Source organism: Zootoca vivipara, chromosome 1 (genome assembly GCF_963506605.1).
Source record: "Zootoca vivipara chromosome 1, rZooViv1.1, whole genome shotgun sequence".
In the NCBI taxonomy this organism is placed as follows: Eukaryota; Metazoa; Chordata; class Lepidosauria; order Squamata; family Lacertidae; genus Zootoca; species Zootoca vivipara.
The window spans coordinates 67,817,851-67,839,480 of record NC_083276.1 but is presented as its reverse complement, the minus strand read 5'-3'; the positions used below and the strand labels follow the sequence as shown (position 1 = coordinate 67,839,480).

At 49.7% G+C, this 21,630-nt stretch overlaps 1 protein-coding gene across 2 annotated transcripts; it reads left to right on the top strand.

Moving 5' to 3' along the window:
* Positions 1-17,261: 17,261 nt before the first annotated feature.
* On the top strand, positions 17,262-19,981 carry ADM (adrenomedullin). 2 transcript variants are annotated; one of them, XM_035119284.2, is made up of 4 exons: positions 17,262-17,402; positions 18,004-18,102; positions 18,373-18,540; positions 19,067-19,981. In XM_035119284.2, exons 2-4 carry the CDS (start codon positions 18,005-18,007, stop codon positions 19,350-19,352), a joined length of 552 nt encoding a protein of 183 aa, XP_034975175.1. In that variant the 5' UTR covers positions 17,262-17,402; position 18,004; the 3' UTR covers positions 19,353-19,981. The 2 variants fall into 2 exon arrangements, with proteins under 2 accessions (XP_034975175.1, XP_034975168.1); XM_035119277.2 differs by having other exon boundaries at positions 18,000-18,102.
* The last annotated feature ends 1,649 nt before the right edge of the window (positions 19,982-21,630 follow it).

Here is a 21,630-nt window from a genome sequence, read left to right as displayed (position 1 = left end):
ATGCAGAAAGAAAGCAGCATCTTAAAAAGAAGGCATGTCCCACTCTTTCCTCACTTAGGAGGGAGTAGGAGATGATGCCTGCTGTCAGAGGGCCTGGTATGGCTACTCTAGAGTAACGACTCCAGCATGGTCTTTTAAGGTCTTTATTAAGTGCTGATTATTTACAGTGTTCAGAGCAGTAAAAATGCATCCTTAAGGTGAGGTGTCTGAACTCCCGAATGGCGATTGGCGCGTTTTCTTCCAGCACCACAGCTTTGGCAGACCCAACCTCTTCCCCCTACGTTTGCGTCGCAATTCGGGAGTTGGGGGAATTGGCCTCCCCCCTGTGCGTCCTACTTCCTGTCCCACCTGCGGCCTGGGCTCCACAACCTTGCCTGAGCCTCGGACACCACTTCCTGACTCTCCGCTGGAGGCAGAGCTCTCCTTACTCTCTCCCGCGCTTGGGGATGGGCTGGAACTTAAGATGGGAGGGACTTCCCTGTATCCCTCGTCCCTCACATCCATCCCCCTCCCAGGCTCCTCTCCCCCCCTTCCTAGTGGCTCTCCGCTTGCTGGGGACGAGTGAAACCCCAAGAAGTCTGTGGCATCCGAGCCTGTGGGTGTAAAAATTTCCCCCCAATCCTGCGATCTTTCTCCTTCCCCCTGAGAAGACGGGAATCCCAAGAAGTCAGTGGCGTCAGAGCTGGTGGGAGTAAAAATGTTCTGCCAGTCCTCTCCTGCCTCTGACGTCGTTGACCTCGGTGAAACCCACACCTCTTCTTCCGTGTCCTCAAATTCCGCTTCCCATCTCCATGGAGAGCTGCTGCCTGCTATCCCTTCCTCCTGCCCCTCCCCCTCTCCCTCCCTTTCCATGTGCCAGGGCTTGGGCCTGTGGGGGAACAGGGCGTGGAACTCTTCCACTAAAAATTCCTCAGGTACTTCTGTGGCCGGTATCCACTCATTGTGGGACGGCGGAGTGTCCTCCCATGCTATCAGGTACTCCAGTCCTCTCACCCCTCTCCTTGAGTCTAAAATCTCAGTTGCCTCATTGAGCTGTCGGGCGTCTCCCGTCTCCCCCCCTCCCTCTGGAGGCTGATCGCTGTCCCTGAACCTGGTACTTTCCCTGTACGGCGACAGCAGCGATCTATGAAACACTGGGTGCACTCTCATGTCCTCCGGCAGTGCTAGCCTGAAGGCTACCGGGTTGACCTGTTGCGTGACCGTGAAGGGGCCCAGCCTCCTGGGTGCTAACTTCTTGCATCGCCCCCTGGTGGGAAGACCTTCCGAGGATAACCAAACCTTGTCCCCCACCCTGATGACCTCTCCCGGTCGCCTGTGGCGATCTGCCCCCTTCTTGTACGCTTCCTTGGCCCTCTCCAAGTGTTCTCTGAGCTGCTGGTGCACCGTCTCCAGGTCCTCTGCCCAATCCTCTGCCTGTGGGCCCTCTTCCTCCTCCTCCCCCTCCCTCTCCGGGAAAGATCTGAGGTCGCGCCCGTAGTTGGCCTTAAAGGGCGACACCCCTGTGGAGACGTGCACCGCATTGTTGTAGGCAAATTCTGCCAGTGGCAGGCGATCCACCCAGTCCGTTTGCCTCTGGCTGACGTAACATCTCAGGTACTGCTGCAGAATGGCGTTGACCCTCTCCGCCTGTCCATTGGTTTGCGGGTGCCTAGCCGTCGACAAGCTGACCTCCACCTGCAGGAGGTTCATGAGCCGCCGCCAGAACCTGGAAACAAATTGGCGGCCACGATCCGAAATAACCCTTAAAGGCAATCCATGCAGTCTGAATACGTGGTCAACAAACAGTTTGGCCGTCTCTTCTGCCGAGACCGCCCTGGCACACGGTATAAAATGGCACATTTTGGACATGAGGTCCACCACCACCAACACTGCGGTCTTGCCCCTGGACGACGGCAGGTCTGTGATGAAGTCCATGGACACTACTTCCCACGGCCTGTGCGGTGTGGCTAAGGGCTCCAGCAAACCAGCTGGTGGCGCTCTGACCACCTTTGCTCGCTGGCAGGTGTCACATCCCCTTACATAATCTCGAACATCCTCCCGCACCCCTGGCCACCAGAAGTGTCTCATGACTAGGTGAGTGGTTTTGTCCCTTCCAAAATGACCCGCCGTTGGGTTGTCGTGCATCTGCTTGAGGGCCTTACCTCTCAGCTGTTTGGTTGGCAGGTACAGGGCTCCCTTGTAAAAAAGCAAACCCCTCCTTTCCTCAAAGTCTTTGGCCTGCTCCCCCCCCCTCTCAGTTCTCTGAAGATGCGGGTGGCAAATTCATCAGCTGCTGTCAGTGCTGTGAGTTCTGCCTCGCTCACCACTGTTGCTCCGCAGGACCATGCTGATGGGGGGAAAATATGCCTGGGTGCCGGTGGCAACTCCTCCTCCATGTACTCTGGCTTGCGGGAGAGGGCATCCGCCCTGACATTCTGCTCTCCCGGGATGTAGTGGATGGAGAAGTTGAAGTTCGAGAAGAACTCTGCCCACCGTATCTGCCGCTGGTTGAGCACCCTGGCAGTTCTCCAGAACTCCAGGTTCTTGTGGTCTGTGCACACCTGGATGGGGTGCTTGGCGCCCACCAGGAAGTGTCGCCAGTGCTGGAACGCAGCGTGGATCGCGAGAAGTTCCCTGTCAAACACTGTGTAGTTGCGTTCCGGCTGGGTCAGCTTCCTGGAGAAGAAGGCACAGGGTCTCCACTCTCTGTTGGCGTCCAGTTGCAACAGAATCGCTCCCAGAGCCTTGTCCGAAGCATCTGTCTCCAGGCGTAGGGGCGCATCCTGCACCACGTGGAACAGGTGCTGGTCTGAAGCGAATACCCTCTTGAGGCTTTCGAACGCTGCTTGCGCCTCTGGTGTCCACCGGAACTTCTGCTTGCCTCTCAGGCAGTCGGTGATAGGAGCCGTGACGCGAGAGAAGTTCTTGATGAACTTCCTGTAGAAGTTCGCGAAGCCTAGTAGGCGTTGGGCATCTTTGCGCGTCTTGGGGCTGTGCCAGTCCAGGATGGCCTGCACCTTGTCCTTGTCCATCGCCAGCCCCTTGTCTGACAGCTTGTAGCCTAGGAAGTCCACTTCTTTGGTGTGAAACTTGCACTTCTCCAGCTTCACATACAGGTGGTTGTCCTTCAGGCGCTGCAACACCTCCCTGACATCCTTCACATGCTGCACTGGGTCATTGGAGTAGATAAGGATGTCATCCAGAAAGACCAAGCAGTTCTTGAAGAGGAGGGACCCCAGGACGTGGTGCATGAAGGCCTGGAAGCATGCTGAGCCCCCTTGCAACCCGAAGGGCATCACCAGATATTCAAAAGAGCCCAGAGGCGTGAACATCGTGGTTTTCCATTCATCACCCTCCCGGATCCTAATCAAGTTGTACGCCCCTCTTAGGTCGAGCTTGGTGAAGATCTTGCCCCTGCGTGCCGCTGTCAGGAGATCATCCACTCTGGGCATGGGGAAAGCCATTGGCTCTGTCACCGAATTCAGCCGTCTAAAATCCACCACCAGACGGCGCTGTTGCGTGTCTTTCTTGTCCACCCAGAAGACCGGGCTGCCCCCTGCTGCCTTGCTTTCTCTGATGAACCCCCGCTTGAGGTTCTTGTCGATGAAAGCGCGCAGATCCTCCAGTTCCTGATCTGACATGGCGTACAGCTTGGCTGGGGGTATAGTTGCCCCTGGCACCAGGTTGATCTGGCAGTCAAAAGGCCTGTGTGGGGGTAGGTGGTCGGACTCCGCTTCGCTGAAGACCTCCTGCAGGTCCCAGTACGGCTTGGGTATTGCCTCACCCCCTTTGACGTGCATGGTGGCCACCGTGGCTATCGGAGGCCCCTCCCCTGGTTGGTGCTGCATGCAATGTTCCAGACAAAAGTCCGATCCAAAAGTGATGCATCTCTGGTGCCAACTTATGGAGGGGTCGTGGCGCGTCAGCCAGCTCATGCCCAAGACGATGGGGGGGTCTGAGATGGTTGTGACGTTGAAAGCCAGTGTCTCTGAGTGCCTTCCCACCGTCATTCTCATGGGGGGGGTTTGATGCGTGATGGCCCCTCCCAGCAGCTCTCTGCCGTCAATGGTGGCCACGTGCAGGGGAAAATCCAGCTGCAGAAGTTGGATCTGGTGCTCTTCCGCAAAGTTTCTCGAGAAGAAGTTGGCTGAGGCACCACTGTCAATTAAGGCGAGGACTGTCAGGGGATAGCCATTTGGGAGCGTGAGCGTGACTTCTAGAACCACTCCTGCTCTGGGAGGGGTGGGCTGGCTGTGCTCCTCTCTGTGCGGGTGGGCGGGCGGGGGCTGTTGTCTGCTGACTGTGCCTGGCCGCTCCCCCTTGTCTCCTGCAGCCAGGCTGTCTCGTTTCCCTGCTGTGGTGCTGCGTCAGCTGGGGAAGGTACAACCGTTCCCGCCTTTCCTTGCCACTCTCTGCGATGAGGGCAGTCTCTGACGCGATGCCTGGGGGAGTTGCAGAGAAAGCAATTCCCGCCTCTTCCCTCCTTGCGTCTTGGCGCCGCCGGGGTTTGAAAAGCCCGCGCGCGCGCTCCTCCGATCTCCATCGGTTCCGGCTCTGGGCTTGGCCTGGGCGGGTGTGGGGGCGGGCCCTGGGGTGGGGTTTGGTGATGTGGTCTGTCCTGGGAGCGTGGGAACCAAGGTTTTGCTGCGCGCGTCGCTTGTTTGTCATTCCATCTGGATTCCTGTCTCACCCCCACCGCTAGCGCCGCTTTGCTTAACTCATCCATAGTTCGCGGTTTGGGACCTCTTGCCAGCTCATCCTTAACGTCTGCGTGCAAACCCATGTAGAAGGCTGATTTCACTGGCTCACTTTGCAGATCCCACCCCAGTTTGTGCACCAGCATGGTGAATCTCGCCCAGTAGTCCCTAACTGTCGATTTTCCTTGTGTTAAGTTATGAAGCTCCTCTTTAGTGGCCTCCATTTCACTGTCACTAGCGTACATTATTTTTAAAGCTTCTAGAAATAATTTTGCGTTCTTCATGCAAGGATTTTTTTGCGCGATGAGCGGTCTTACCCATTCTCGGGCGGCCCCCGTCAAATGCTCTATGATAAAGGAGACTCTGTGCGCGTCATCTGGGAATTCTGCTGCATGCAATTCCAGCGCATAATTTATTTCTGTCTCGAATCCTAGGTACTCCCTAGGGTCGCCGCTAAACTTGGTGACTAGGCTCTGTCCCCTTCTCACTTGGACTAGCTGCGGCTGGGGCACCCCCCCACCTCTAGCGGCTTTCTCCTCTTCCAACTTCTTCTGTAGGTCCAAAACCATCACCCTTAGCTGTTTCTCAGTCTCCTCTTTTGTCCTCACCTGGTCCACCAGCTTGTTCAGCTCCTCCTGCGCCCCTCGCGCTTCCTCCTGAGCGGCATGCAATTGCTGCTGTGCGTGCGCTGTGAGGTTCTGCAGCTCCTGCTTCGCTGCTTCGGCCTCCAGCCTCCAATGCTCAGCCTCTTGAGCGCTCATCGCTGCACTCCAAAGTAGCCAAAAAAAAGATTCGGGAGTTGCTGTCAGAGGGCCTGGTATGGCTACTCTAGAGTAACGACTCCAGCATGGTCTTTTAAGGTCTTTATTAAGTGCTGATTATTTACAGTGTTCAGAGCAGTAAAAATGCATCCTTAAGGTGAGGTGTCTGAACTCCCGAATGGCGATTGGCGCGTTTTCTTCCAGCACCACAGCTTTGGCAGACCCAACCTCTTCCCCCTACGTTTGCGTCGCAATTCGGGAGTTGGGGGAATTGGCCTCCCCCCTGTGCGTCCTACTTCCTGTCCCACCTGCGGCCTGGGCTCCACAACCTTGCCTGAGCCTCGGACACCACTTCCTGACTCTCCGCTGGAGGCAGAGCTCTCCTTACTCTCTCCCGCGCTTGGGGATGGGCTGGAACTTAAGATGGGAGGGACTTCCCTGTATCCCTCGTCCCTCACACCTGCTGTCTACAGTGGTGTGGTAAATTTTGAAGTGCACTTGGAGCCCCCATACACCCACCCCTGAAGGGGAGTCATCACTTAGGATCAGCTGCCAATGGCAGGCAAGTGGATAGGCAATATATGTTGCAGCAGCTAGAATGGTGACAGCTGGGCTCACATTCTTGATCCATCATAAAGCTCACTGGATGACCTTGGGCCAGTTATTTTCTGAATTTACTAATCTAGATCTGACCTGTTGTCTTTGTCCATGGAGTTTTCTTGGCAGGGATACTGGAGTGGCTTGCCAGTTCCTTCTCCAGGTGGATCACGTTTAGTCAAAACTCTCCACTATGATCTGTCCATCTTGGGTGGCCCTGCATGGCATAGCTCATAGCTTCTCTGAGTTATTCAAGCCCCTTCGCCACGACAAGGCATTGATCCATGAAGGGACTGCTAGAAGATCAAACCTATCAATTCTTGGGGAGATCAGCCCTGAGTGCTCCCTGGAAGGACAGATCGTGAAGCTGAGGCTCCAGTACTTTGGCCACCTCATGAGAGGAGAGGAGTCCTTGGAGGGGACCCTGATGTTGGGAAGGATTGAGGGCACTAGGAGAAGGGGACGACAGAGGACAAGATGGTTGGACAGTGTTCTCGAAGCTACGAACATGAGTTTGACCAAACTACGGGAGGCAGTGCAAGACAGGAGTGCCTGGCGTGCTATGGTCCATGGGGTCACGAAGAGTCGGACACGACTAAACGACTAAACAACAACAACAAGATCTGACCTGTCCTCCAACCCACTGAGCATGCACCATGGGCAAATACTGCTGCATCTGATGACATGATTGTTCCTTTTGGGAACAAAGTACTGGAACTATGCTCCCTGGCCACCCACCCCCATCCCTGCCCACTATACCACACCACTGGCTACCTATGACACATATGTGCATGATGTAAAACAGGGGTAGGGAACTTCTTTCACTCCATGGACCAGATCTTTATCACTCCTCACCTGCCCAAGCCAACCTAGGTCACTACCCACCTGTCAGTCATCTGCAATTACCTACTGAGGAGTAGGTCACCTCAAATCTGACTGGACCTATCACCATTGTCACTGGACCTGTTACATTTGGTTAAATCTACACAGATTGTGACATGATAACTTGATATCATTATGGTGCCACAGGACAGCTGTTTTAAAGTGTATGTTTTTTATTCTTCAAAGCCTTCTTGTATCTATCTTTTCAGGTGCAGAAGAGTAACAGAAAGTGCTAATCTGACACCTGGAAATCCTGAATTCCAAATATGATAGTGGCACAGAACAGGTGGGAAGTCTCACAGGCAGATGTCACTTTAAATCCTGCTGCAGGATGATGCCAGATCTTGTCTTCACTATCTCTTCTGCTTAATTCTCTGTGACCTTCTGCTTAAGCATTTGGGTAACACTCTGGGAAAAGTGCCACTCTTCAATAGCTAAAAGTGCCTTGGAGCCTAGAAGGACTAAAGACAATGATTTCAGATTGCTATTAATAGATGGCAAAAATGAAACCTCTTTGGTCTTAGCCATGAGAGTGCAATTGCCTTGTCAGAAACTGCAAGCATGGTGCTGGTGTTTGGATGTTGTTTGACAGAATGACTCGAGTGTATGCTAACAATGCACATGGAAGGTGCCATTTACATCTTAGGGCTGTTTCACAGGATACAAAATACATTAAAATGAAAGGGAAGTCTTTCCTCATTACTCTAACTGCGAATTTTCTGAACTGGTTGAGGACAGAAAGCTTCCATTTTTTTTCATACCGCAAATGCTATCAAATACTTTGGAAGTCTCGGTGCCACTTTTATGTATAAACATACAGAGGAAATGTTTTATTCTGTGTAAACAATTCCAAACAATTTAGTAAAACTGTTCTGAATCCTAGAAGATGAAACAGACCAGTTTCAAAAGGTCAGTCCTCTCAGAAGCAACCTATATTGTTTCCCCAAGGTTTAATTTTAAAAAAAACACAGCCTGCTTTTTTAAAAAAATGATATCACTTTAATGACCACCCAGTACATCAGCAGCACTTCAGCTCATTTACATGTTTTCCATTCATGAATAATACTTATTCTGCTTTAATGCGGAAACTTATTCTGATATTATACTACTTTGTGGGTAGCAAAACAATAACCTCCTTCGGTCCACAGGGCAACCTTGTGCGTTGAAGTTCCTGAATCTTAATAATTGATAAGGAAATCCATGAAGACACCTTTTCCTGTCTTCCTTGACAAAGTGCACCTGTCAAAATTTCACTTCCACAACAACTGTCAAATTACAGAAGTCCTTGATCAAATCTCCTATGTTTGTTTGTTCAATTGATGGATTTACTTTAAAGCAGCTACAGAGGGCTCCAATTCTGATTAGAGCTCCCCATTAATCCTTTGCTCCCAGTGTTATTTCCCAGCCTAAAACTGAAATCCTTTACACTAGGGTTAGCCAGTGCTGTTTTTCTATAAAAAGAGGTGCCAGAACGCACCATGAACACCTCCCTTGTTCTCCTAGAATGGCAATGGCACCCAATGGAGAGGTACTGGAACTGAGTTCCTGTGAGCTAGCTAATATGGGGCTACCTAATATGGTTCCATGATCCATATATTGTTGGACTCCAATTCCCATCAGCTTCAACCAGCATGATCAATGACGCGAGATGCTGGAAGTTGGAGTTCAACAACATCTGGAGAGCTATCCCTTGGCTATCCCTGCTTTGCACTTACCCTGAGAGTAAGCTTGTTGTTTTTTTTTAAATTGACTTATGTTCAGCAAAGGCATAAGTTTGTTCATATGTTATAATGTGTGTTTTTTTTAATTCAAGGCATTGTTTTATATGGAAGTCATTGTAGCACAGTTACAGAGCAATCTTATGCATGGTTATTCATAAATAGTAATTCATAAATATGTTCAATGGCATGTACTTCCAGGTTAAGCATAGTTTGAAAGGAGCATAGTTTGTCAAAATTTGCTACTAAATAATAGGGTAAGTTGCTATGAAAAAAAATATTTTCTAAACAAAAACATATTCTAATCTAAAAATAAACAAAGTTGTTTCAAAGCAATTTTTCTCAACATGCTTATAATGCCATTAACTGTAGTGAATGCATTAACCCACTGTGGATTTATCAAAGCATAATGTCAGTGATTTATAGTATTAGTGTTTTCTATATTAAATATATCTGTTACATCTATATTGCTGCTGGTCTTAGGCACTACTGAAAATATTTTGTAGATTTCTTGTTTCATACCTTCACACAATGCCAGTATTTTGGGCTTAATTGTTGAAATACTAATTTATAATCTAAATATTCCTCCAATTGAGACTTAGAGTTACTAATGCACAATATATAGATTCCAATAAAATTAATCAATACAATTATTAATCAGGGTAAATAAGCCTGTAAAGATTATTGTCCTGGACAAAACTTGCTTCCAGCAAAGACCTTAAAATATTTCCTTGTATTTTATTAATGCATAGTAATATCTACCCACATCAGTGTGGAATACATTGCTAGTTTGAAAAAACAGTCAAAGCTTTCCTAATGGTAACTGTGGCTGGTGTGTGTGTGTGTGTGTGCATGTGCACATGTGGCTAAATTTACAATAGTTTGTATCTCAGAGACAGTAAATTAATGGGGTAATATTTTTCAGGTCATGTGAAATTTTTTACTTAGGGCCTAGTGGCTGAAACTTTTAGTGGGAAATGTAGGGGTTGTAAATTCTATAATTACAAAACTATAACGTACACTGTCATTGCTTGACTGAAATAGAAAAGGATTGAGCAACAATAATTATGAATTATACAATACAGCCTTCCTCTGAAGAATGAAAGGAACAAAGAACATTTCTTTCTCTTCTGAAATCCAGAAACATTTTTGAGGGGGAATACCACAACCATTTAATCATGTACAGCAAAGGGCCATAACTATAGCACTGAAACTACAGGAGGTATTTAAGTAGGTGATGCATATTTATCACATTTATCATCTGACCATCTCATGGGGAGAAATGGGGGAGAGGAGATTTAGCAAGGTCAAAAGGCACACAATGCATGTAAGCACTGAGCAAGCGTTTCTTACATCTTATTCACTTCCTGGCTATTTTTCTACAGAAAACTCTGTCAGGAAAGTACCCCTGCAGACCATCTTGTCTCTTGGGTATGTGGAAGGATGCAAGTGTGCTCCGTTGTATAGCATTTTTCACATTGCAAATCTTTTTCCTTCTTCCGCAAAATTCCATGGATCACATTTGTTACGTTGACTTCTATAGACAAGGGTAATATGGAGGGTATGTACTTCCTTTCCCACAGTCTGGGGCAGGGGTTAATTTCAAAACTATTTTTCTGATTGCTCTACAGAAGTAGCTCTTTGGCAAGTGTCCTGCAAATGTAGATGAAATTGAATCCAGGCAAGATGGAAATGACATTGGTTAGGAATTCCAGTTATAATTGTAGGCATGAGCCTACTATTGGTCAGTCAGTGATTAACAGTTTAGTCAGTGCATGCCTTACAACAGAAAGCATGGCACAAGAACCATACCTTCTAATAAGTTGACATATGACATATGTAAACAAAGCATTTTCAGACTTATAGTATAAGTGAAATAAAGATTTAAAATGTGGATTACAGGGGTGTTCTGCTGGTTTGCAGAGAAGCAGTATATTACCTCTAGAGTTTAGAGCAAGAGGTGAGAGAAAGCAATAAGCAGGTAGAAAGGGACAAGTGAGTCAGGTTCAGCAGGACCTGGGAGAGCTCCCAGAGCCAACAGGCATTACTCTAATGAAGGCCAGAGCCAAAATTAGCTTTAAATAGTGGAGGCACCTGCTCACTGTCCAAGCACCATTTTGCAGTTGTGAGCTGGCAGAATCTCTTAAAGAGCAGAACTGAAAGTCTTGCTTTCCCAATATGCTCTCTGTCTTTTTACTCAGAGGCTTATAATGAAACAAGGTGGTGGGGAGTCTCCTTTCACAGAATTTAGTGGAACACACTGGTGGAGCAGAGGCTTTGGGCTATTCATTCAAAATGTCTCTGGCCTCAAAGGCTGAGTCAAAGTCTTCTCCTTGAGGCTGAGCCATGGATTGCTTTCCCCTTAAACAGGTCCTTAGCAGTTTTGAAGAAGGCTGTGTCTGAGTTATGCTTCTCTTTGTCTCAGGCATCTAATCACATAAACGTTTTAAGGGGAAAGCAGTTGTGATGCCCAGTCATGCATTCCTCCTGTGTATTTAAAAAAAGAAAAGAAATTACAGCCATGGGGGCTGCAATTCACAGCAGACTGCCAGTGCAGGGGAACTGCCTTGCCCCCACCACAAGTGAGCACCAAAACATCTCCACACTGTATACCTAGGAAAAGCCATTTCAGAGGCAAGATTTAGTAGAAAAACTGCCACAGGAGAAAGGGTTAAGAAGCTCTTATTGACACACAACTCAGCATCATGTGTAGTTTAGCCGTTAGACTGTCACTCAAATGGAGAGATCAGTGTGTGAGATCAGAGACCTCCATGGAGGAAAGGGAAGCTGTTCCATGCATGCTTCAGAGATCAAGGGCCTGGAACTGGTTACTATATCAGCAAGATAAATTCGTTAGAATCAAGACTGAATGTTAAGACTGGTAACCTCAAACCACTCATATCTCTTTGAGGATTTACCTCAGTATAGTCACTATCTGATAATCTGGAGATACTGTGTGTAAAAAGTGCGCTGCATATAATGAATACCACATGTGGTACTTTGATGTGGATACACATTGATTGCATGCAGTCCAACTATCTGCACTGTGTCAGACTTGTGTCCCATGATTCCTTTGTTACCTCACAAAATGGCATCTCATGTTAGTTTCTGTACACATAAAAATGTGAAATGTGAGCATTTTCAGAAACCACAGGACTTAAGCTGAATGAATGAATATATAATGTCTTGTATACATTGGTTTCCTTCCACCATGGTTACCTTGGCATGCTCCTATTTCCTATCTATCCATGGGGTTGTGTCCAACAAAGTCACCCTATCTGCCAAGGGCGTACCCACCATGCGGCAAGTTAGGGCAGCTGCCCTACTCTAGAAGCAGGGCTGGTGGGCAGAGGCGGAGCACAGCCCGGCGGAGCGCGAGTTCGCCATTCCCGCCGCACCGCGCCGCACCCTCCCTCCAGCTCCCCGGCGCGCCCTCAGGCAAGGCCAAGCGCGGCGGGGAACCAGAGAGCGCGGTGCGGCGGGCGGGAACGCTCCGCTGGGCTGGGCTCCGCCTCCGCCTACCAGCCCTGCTGCTAGGGAGGGGCACAGCCCGGCGGAGCGCGAGTTCGCCGTTCCCGCCCGCCGCGCTGCGCCCTCCCTCCAGCTCCCCGTCGCGCCCTCTGGCAAGGCCAAGCGCGGCGGGGAACCAGAGAGCGCGGCGCGGCGGGCAGGAACGCTCCGCTGGGCTGGGCTCCGCCTCCGCCTACCAGCCCTGCTGCTAGGGAGGGGCACAGCCCGGCGGAGCGCGAGTTCGCCGTTCCCGCCCACTTTGTGGCCCCTCCCCTTCCATGCCTTGGCCCCTCCCCTTGCCCCCCCTAGTTTTGATCCTGGGTACGCCCATGCTATCTGCACAATAACTTCTGCTTTTGAAATAAAACTCCCCCCCTTTCTCTCCCCATGTGCCTTGCAGCCCAACCCCCACATCTGCTCTGGAGGATTGGGGAGACCCACTTAGAACATATTTGGAAAAGGTGACTTGGTTCCTCAGTTGTGTAGAAAGTAATATGAACCATTGTCGCTTTGCAAAAAGTAATGATACATGGCACCTTTTCAGTTAAACGATGCCATATGAACTTTAATTACAGTTAATAGCACTGGCAACACTGCACATGTCTTACATTATTTATGGGAAACTGAGGGACAAACAGGAAAGACACTGGGTCATACAGCCTTAAAAATTCCAAGCATATTCACCAGGGCAATATTGTTCTCAACATGTACCTAAGCATGTATATATAGCCTGTTCTTCGAAAACATTTCCACTGTTGTTGTCTGTGGTTGATCTTATAGTATACTAACACAGTAATGTTTGCACATTTGTTAGTTATGATGCAAGCCATTTGGATTATTGCAATGCATTATGGCAGCTGCCTTTGAAGATTGTTAGGAAGTTGCCATTAGTTCAAAATGCAGTTGATTTGGAATTACTGACTTATTACACTGCCACTTTTGAGATTGCTCAACTGGCTCTTGGTCTGTTTCTGGGCACAATTAAAAATACTTGCACTGAAGTGAACTATGATGACTTAAAATGCTTTAGGAGCACAAGTACCTAATCAGTTGCCTTCACCTACCCAGAGCCTGCACAAGCTGAACAGAAGAAGATGGCCTCATAGCTAATAAGTACCTAAATGATTAGTGCTGTGTGTTAGCATTTTGGGGATTAACATTATACGAGGGTCCTCCACTCACACACGGCAGATTGTCCTAATAATCAAGGGCAAACTTTTTTTGGGGGTAGTAGTTTTAATTGAAATTTCCAATGTTGTAATCATGCAATGCAATATGGTACAAAAGAAAAAGCAGAAACAAAGTAAGGCAGAAAGAACAGAGTGCAGAGAAGTAATTATATCCATTGCATCATAAATAAACCTTCTTTAAATGGAAAAATGAAAATATGGGTAGGAAGAGAGCAGAGGTGTTATTTAAAAAGTTAGTACACTTCCAAATTTCATGCTGAGAAGTGGTCTGTGATCTGCACATACTCATGAATTGGCATTGCTGGGTGTGTTAAAAATATCAGCAATGAATGATTTATTACATATCTTCAGTCCATCTAGAACTCTTCCAGAACTGTTTATTGAAACAGCTCAGATGCTGATATTTCCCTTTGATCCAGAAATTTATAGGTACTTTCCTAAATTTAGAGAAACATGTTTACTTAGATTGAAGCTCTTTTCAAACAATATTTATTTATTGTATGCATATCCTGTTCTTCTTACATGGATCTCCCATCCAGATTGCTGACTAAGTCCACACCCACTTGGCTACAGCCTCTGATATTCCCAGAGCTTCAACTTACTGGAAGTTAAGAGAAGCTTTTTATTATAAAAGAGCAATAACCATTTCCTTAAACATTTGCATTGTCACACGGAAAGGATAGCTTTGTCATTTTGTTGTAGAAATCGAGGAATTACCCAATTAGGAATCACCCATTTGTATATGTTGATTGTCGCTTCATTATTCAGCTTCATTGTGTGTTTCTCAAAGTCTAGTCAAGTGGTGGTTATCAGAGATACAAAACTACTATTGCAGCGTTCCTCAACCGCTGTTCCGCGGCACACTAGTGTGCCACAAGATGCTGGCTGGTGTGCGGCGACGTGCGGCGACGAGAAGGGCGATTTGCATTGTCACGTGCCTGGCGGCCGCCAATGACTAATGCTGACCCGCCGGAAAGCAATATTTGGCAAGTGTTTCTTACAGTCATAATTATAATATAGGGCGGCACAGAGTTAAATTTTTTAACTTTTTTAATGGTGGTGTGCCTCGTGTTTTTTTTCACGGAACAAGTGTGCCGTGGCCCAAAAAAGGTTGAGAAACACTGTACTATTGGCACTATATTGGCCCCTGGGTATAAATGATACAAAATAGATACGGTAATCAATCTTCATGAAGCCAAACAGAGTTAGCTTCTAAGAGTACTGTAACACAAAGGCATACATATACTGTACTTACACACACACACACCCCAAAAAACCACCCCACACTGATCTTATGCATGTCTAGCCAGAAGTTAAGTCCCACTGGGCTCAATGTGACTTACTCCCAGAAAATTGGTACAGGATTACAGCCTTCACAGGCTGACTCAATATTATGCCGCTTCATATGTACAAGATACAGTATATTGAAGTATCGGAATGCAACTGCCAGGTCTGTCTATATTTTTAAAAAAGAATAAAGTGCTTAACGTTGACTGGAAAGGGGCCTTACTTTTAGCGGCATTTTATTTATCCAAGTTGCTCCCAATTCTCGCTAAAGGTACGCCACACTCCTCTGCTGCAAGTCTTACCTTGGCTGAAGAGCCCCTAGCTTGCTGCTCAAGAGGCAGGCTTGCTGCTATCTGGAAATAATAATAATAATAATAATAATAATTTATACCCCGCCCATCTGGCTGGGTTTCCCCAGCCACTCTGGGCGGCTTCCAACAGAAATATTAGAATACACTAATTTCTTAAAGATTAAAAGCTTCCCTAAACAGGGCTGCCTTCAGATGTCCTCTAGAAGTCTGGCCAAATAAAAGCTGCAGTTACCTCACAGCATAAGACCCAGGTGGTGCTGTGGGTTAAACCACTGAGCCTAGGGCTTGCTGATCAGAAGGGCGGCGGTTCGAATCCCTGTGACGACCTGTTGCTCGGTCCCTGCTCCTGCCAACCTAGCAGTTCGAAAGCACGTCAAAGTGCAAGTAGATAAATAGGAACAACTACAGCGGGAAGGTAAATGGCGTTTCCGTGTGCTGCTCTGGTTCGCCAGAAGTGGCTTTGTCATGCTGGCCACATGACCTGGAAGCTATACGCTGGCTCCCTCGGCCAATAATGCAAGATGAGCGCGCAACCCCAGAGTCGGTCACGACTGGACCTAATGGTCAGGGGTCCCTTTACCTTTACCTATTACCTCACAGCATAGCAAAGCAATCAAGAGATAAAGGTCAGAGGTGCACAGGGAGCACAGCATCTCTTCGCCTCCGCAGACTTTCCAAGCAAAGGCAGGAGAGGCAAAGGAACTCCCTGAGCGCTGCTGGCAAGGGAGGAATCACCTTTTTGCGACTGAGTCATTCCGGCAAGTGAAGGGAAGCCTCGATCCTCTTCATCATCCACACCCCTCTCCCAGCACGACGCGGCGCATCTGTCCGTGCGCATGTACACCTGCTGGCTCCAGCCGCTCACTTTTTCGCAGAAAAGGCATGCGAGAAAAGGAAATGCCCCGGGATTTTTAGAAAATCTATTTTTAGGTCTTTAAGATGTCTTGGCGGTAAAGGCAGTCGAAGGAAACTCCCGCGCGGGGAAACGAAAAGAAAACCACCCTGCTCAGAGATTTGCGCTGATTTGCAGGCGCTCAGAGAGATCCAACTGGTTCAGTCTGGGCGAGCCGCTCCAAGAAGCCAGGAGGCTACGTGTGTTAGGGAGCGTAGCCTAAGCTTTGCGGCTGGAGAAAGATCGCACAGGGCAGGAGAGGAGCAGCGGTGAAGAGAATGCTCCTGTGCAAGAGAGGAGTCAGATCGGCGCGGCTGATATCCCGTAAACAAAGTGCTATATGTCCGTCCCTTTCTCCCTAGCCATTGCAAAATAGTCACAATCCTTCCCACTGTTCAGGTATCTCCCAGTTAAGCAAGTTGAAAGCAAACAAAAAACTGATATTTGGCCAGGAGTTTATTCCAGCCTTTACAGTTTGGACGTGATGGTCTTTCCTCCGAATATTACAGTGGTACCTCATGTTAAGAACTTAATTCGTTCCGGAGGTCCGTTCTTAACCTGAAACTGTTCTTAACCTGAGGTACCACTTTAGCTAATGGGGCCTCCCGCTGCCGCCGCGCGATTTCTGTTCTCATCCTGAAGCAAAGTTCTTAACCCGAGGTACCTACTATTTCTGGGTTAGCAGAGTCTGTAACCTGAAGCGTCTGTAACACGAGGTACCACTGTACTAAAGACAACCCAAAGCTCTGGGAGTGATTAGCTGGCTCACTAATCGCGCTTCTTTGATGATAAGGCACGACTGGCTTGGTCGTTTTTCGCCGCCAATTGTGTAACTACGGTATAACCACTTCCACCAATATTTTGGGGGATCTTGGCTGTAAACTGCAGCTTGCAGTATAAACATAGTTCGGGAGGGAGAGAGGACCGACAGGGAATTAGGTCTACCAAGATTGCTAGCAGTAACTACATGAACCTCCATGTGCAGAGGTCCTCTACCTCCGGGTAACCGAGTGCTGGAGGGCAAACAACGGGAGAAGACCGTCGTGCTCATGCCCTGCATAGGGGCGCGCTTTTTTTTTTTTTGCAGAAGCCCCTACTAGAAAGAGAATGAGAGAGAGGCCAGTTTGACCTTGCTGGTTCGCTCTAGCGGAGCTAACTAAGCTGAAGGCCCAGCACCCGCACCAGGGCAGCGCGGCAGCTCCGCTAGATTTCGCTGGGGGCACAACTCGTGTCACTCGGGGGCCGTGTATGGCCTCCAGGCGATTCCGCCGAGAAGCGGTGCAAAGTGGCCTCGTTTCCAAGCGTCGCTTGCCCCCTGCGGACTGACTAATCAGCACCCGAAAGTCATACCTAGCCCCGCCCCTGGCTCTCCCCCCCCACCTCCCAGGCGCTGCTCTATAAAAGGGCGCAAAGTTGAGAGCTGAGCAGTCAGTAGAAACTTCAGTGGTGCGCAGGACGGGCTCAGAGCAGAGGAGCTCTTGGGAGGAACTGGGATACCTTTATATTTTGGGGATTTACCGTCAAGCAAGGATCCAGTGTGCACACAGCCGGATTTCAGTGGATTATCTTCGCTATCAGGTCTGCGCTTTTCCTCGCTCGTTAATTGGATGGGGAAAGGAACACGCAAGGAGGGGAGGGGGTCGACAGCAGAGCTTGCAAAGTTTTGCGTCTTTAGCACATGAGGGAAAGTTCGGGTTACAAGTCAGCGGCCTAGCTTTGGAAACTGGAGGGACGGGCGCGGAGTGAAAGGGGTAGCCCTGAGTTGATCTCAGCGCCGTGCGGTGTTGGGTGGGAGAGCGGGAGAGAGAGCAGCCGGCTTGAGAGATGGCTGCCTGTATTGAATGAGAATAAAGATGTTGGTGACGCGCTGGAGCCTGGGAAAAGGGGAGCTTAGCCTTCACCTTTCTGAGCAAATCGAAAGCTTGACAAATGTGGACGCGGGAGACGAGGCCCCCTGGGTCGATCCTGCAGTGATGAATGGCTGAGCAAATATTGGACGGGAGCGTCACGCGTCCCCGGTGCTCCGGGACAGGGCGGCGGAGGGAGGACAGAATGAAGGAGCAGCCCTGAGTCCCGGGGAGAGAGAAAGAGACTGTGTGTGTGTGCGTCTCCCCACCACCCCCGCCGCCCTTTGGAGGAGGAAAAGGCTGCTGACACCCCCTCTTCTCTCCCTAGCCAGGATGAAAGTGGTTTCCCTCGCCCTACTCTACCTGGGCTCCGTCTCCTTCTTCGGGGTGGAGGCTGCCAAGCTGGACATCGCGTCGGACTTCAAGAGAAAGTAAGTTTAGCCGCCGTCGGAGCTTATACCGCGGGAGGAGGCAAAATATTCGAGGGCGCCAAGGGAAGCGCAGAGCGGAGGCTTCGGCTGGAGCGGAGGGCGCAAGGCGCTCCGCCCCGGGCGCTCCTCCTCCCCGTGCCCTTGCCGAAACGCCTGCGCTGCAACCTGCCCTCCGAAGGCAGACGTCCCCTCGGGCTGGCCGGCTTTCTTCCCATTCAGCGCCCCCGTCCTTTCTTCCCTCTCTCACCGGCCTCCCCTGCCTCTCTTCAGGTGGAGCAGTTGGAGAGTCCGGCGGTACGCGCTTACCGCGGGGCAGGCGGCAGCCCTCGGAGAAGCCAAGAGCCCGGCAGACAGACGGCCAGCAGCCGAGCGGAAGCCGGGGCTCACCGCGGGGCAGGCGGCTGCCGGAGTGAAGAGGTCCGGGCGCAGCCTGGACAGGTAATTATCTTACTATTATTATTCCTCCCCCATGGGGCTATTACTGCTGAGGGGCTCGCTGGAAGCAGCTTGTTGCTGATGGGGGTGGGTGGGTGGGAGTGAGCGCTGGGCTTTTGCGCGCTGAGGGTTTGGGCGGAAGAGCGCAGGCTGGGCTACGGGGAGGGCGCGCAGAGTTCCCGCTGGGGGACGTCCCTTCGGAAGGGCGCCCAAAGCGACCGACAGCAGCGCGATGTTAATCATACGTTTGCTGCGCTCCGCGGTTTAGGACTGGAAATAAACCACGTGGTAGTGGGGGGGGCGAAAAAAGGAAGAGGAAAATTCCTCCGTCCTTGTGAAACCCAGGCTGGGCTAGCTGCCCTTCTGAGGCGACACAGCTGCTCTTCCCCCTGCCAATATTTCCGTGGAGCTGCAGCTCCCATGAGCCCCAATGGGTAAGGGACTGTAGTCCAGTCCAGCCAGGCGGCTGCAGTTTCCCGCCTGACCTCGCTGACTCCCGCCGCCTTCTTTCTTGCTTACTCCGCAACAGCGTCCGCGCTCCGCGCAACCCCAGCATCCAGACCCTGAGGGAGATGTGCGGGTTCGGGACATGCACGGTGCACAACCTCGCACATCTCATCCACCACTTCATGGACAAGAACAAGGACGTCTCCCCCCCTCCCGAGAAACTCGGCCCGCACGGCTACGGCCGCCGCAGGAGGCGCTCGCTGCTGGACATCGTCGCCACGGTCACCTCCACCGGCACAGGGACAGCGTCCGGCCTGGTGGGCTCGCTGGTGCAGGAAGGCCCCTTGGCTGGGGTCTTGGCCCAGTAGCCCTAGCAGGCGCCGGCGCCGCGCCGCGCCCCCTCCCGGGAGACGCGAGAGGGCCGAGACCTGTTGCCCGAGGGGAGCCTTCGGCGCTCGGCAAGCGGGGAAAGGGGGCTCGCTCACCTTCAGGGATCCGGAGGCTACCGGCAGGAACGCGGGAGGGGAAGGCGAGCGGCGGCTGAGCCCGTGCTGCGCCTGGAGGGACGGAAGTGGAATGATGAAACTGTGCAAAAAAGGACCTTTCCCCTCCCTTGTGTGGTGGTGAGCTTTCGGTGGTGACGGGCTCTTCCCTTCTGCTCCCCATAGACTGTCTCCCCGCTTCTCCTCCTCTCCCCCCCTTCACACGGCAGGGAATTGGCGACCCGCAAGCCCCTCTCTGGGCAGGGGCTGCTGTCTTATACTTGAACGGCCTGGCCAGGCGAAGTGCAATGGACTCGGTGGGCGCGGTGTGGCTTGTCGCGAGCGGCTGAGCAGGAATGAGTGGCTGGGTGGATGTTTGCATGAAAGGAATGCGCCGTATTTAAAGAATTGTCTCCTGTCCTTGTATTCTTTTAAACTACAGAGTTATTTTTATATGTTATATATATATATATCTATTGTGTATGGGCATTTTTTTTTACTCCGTTATTTTTTTTTTAAACATTGTGAATGTCAGCCTTCGTCTTCATTCTGGTGGCACCATAACCATTTTTCTTCTTGGTGAGGCACAATGCTTTTCCATGGGAGGGTTGTGGCGGTAGCAAGATTTGTCATACACAATCTATTTATGAACGATGGTATATTTCATGTTAACGCTCCTATTCTAAACAAATTTTCTGTGAAGTCAGTCCTCTTGGTTTTTGTTGGGGTTAACTCTCTACTAAGCACGCTTAGGATTGTAGCCTTATTGTAAATCTCCAGTTTTGGTTAGAACTAGTATGTGAAAAGTGCCTTTCTGCAACCACATAGTCCGGCATTGGGGTGCAAATTACTTGGGGTTGGGGGCTTGCCTGGTGCCACCTGCAGTTTTCATTTAGTCTTGGTTTGTCATATTCTTTCCTTGTTTGCCATGGTTTATCACATTCCGGACTGGTAAAAAAATGTATCACTGTTCTCTCCAGGGGCAGTATGTGAAAATAAAATAAACATTATCACACAAAAAGTTCCTGATTGGTGTTTTTAGATAAAACCAGTGAACTTGGCACAGGGGGGAGCCTTGTTATTTACTCAGTTTCCATCTTTAGAATCGGATAGATTTAAAGCTGCTAAACAGCAGGTAATTTGTCATTCTCCACCAAGCCAGGACTCTGAGCCAAAAGTGCCCCAAATATGTCCATTCTAATAAACATCATAAAGTCATAATAAATGCTTTCAAGTGAGGACTCAGGGCTGTTGAGGCAACTCCAAGGTCTCCGGCCCTTATACATGTTTCAAGTGAAGCTGAAACATGTCAGAGCTTGGATTGATCATCAAGGGTTTTTTTGGGTTGTTATTGTTTTTTGCTGCAATTAATCAGAGGAAACAACTGCACTGCTTTCACATTGCACAACAAACAGATTTATAGAGAAGGAGCATGTTCCAAAAGAAAATGGTCAGGGTAGCTTCCAAGGTTATTTCTGAAGGATTTCCTGGGCCACAGTTCAGGTTGAACCCAGAGGATTATTGTGGACAGAACTCACATTCCTAAAACCACAGACCAAAAAACAACACTGAACATTCCAACCCTAGTGTCTCCCTGTGATAAGAGATTAATGTAACCACAGCACCATCTACTGGCATTACTTAGCCATTACTATTACAGTTCAGTTTCCCAAGGCCGTTAGGTCCAGTCGTGACTGACTCTGGGGTTACGGCGCTCATCTCGCGTTATTGGCTGAGGGAGCCGGTGTACAGCTGACAGGTCATGTGGCCAGCATGACAAAGCCGCTTCTGGCGAACCAGAGCAGCACACGGAAATGCCGTTTACCTTCCTGCTGTAGCGGTACCTATTTATCTACTTGCACTTTGACGTGCTTTCGAACTGCTAGGTTGGCAGGAGCAGGGACCGAGCAATGGGAGCTCACCCCGTCGCGGGGATTCGAACTGCCGACTTTCTGATTGGCAAGCCCTAGGCTTTGTGGTTTAACCCACAGCGCCACCCACGTCTGTAGCAGATTGTCTGCAGATTATCATCTGTAGCAGATTGTATTTATGCTCGGTTGTTATGTAGTGATAGTAAACCTCTTTGGAACTAAGTAAATTACCATGATATTAAACCTTTCTGGAATGGGTAAATTTGAGACTGCAATGGTACCCTTGAATAATG

Bases quoted from the DNA above. Each gene is read 5' to 3' on its own strand.
- ADM (XM_035119284.2), top strand. From the start codon at position 18,005: ATGAAAGTGGTTTCCCTCGCCCTACTCTACCTGGGCTCCGTCTCCTTC. The intron at 18,103-18,372 runs GTAAGTTTAGCC...GCCTCTCTTCAG, and splicing joins GCGTCGGACTTCAAGAGAAA to GTGGAGCAGTTGGAGAGTCC. The intron at 18,541-19,066 runs GTAATTATCTTA...ACTCCGCAACAG, and splicing joins TCCGGGCGCAGCCTGGACAG to CGTCCGCGCTCCGCGCAACC.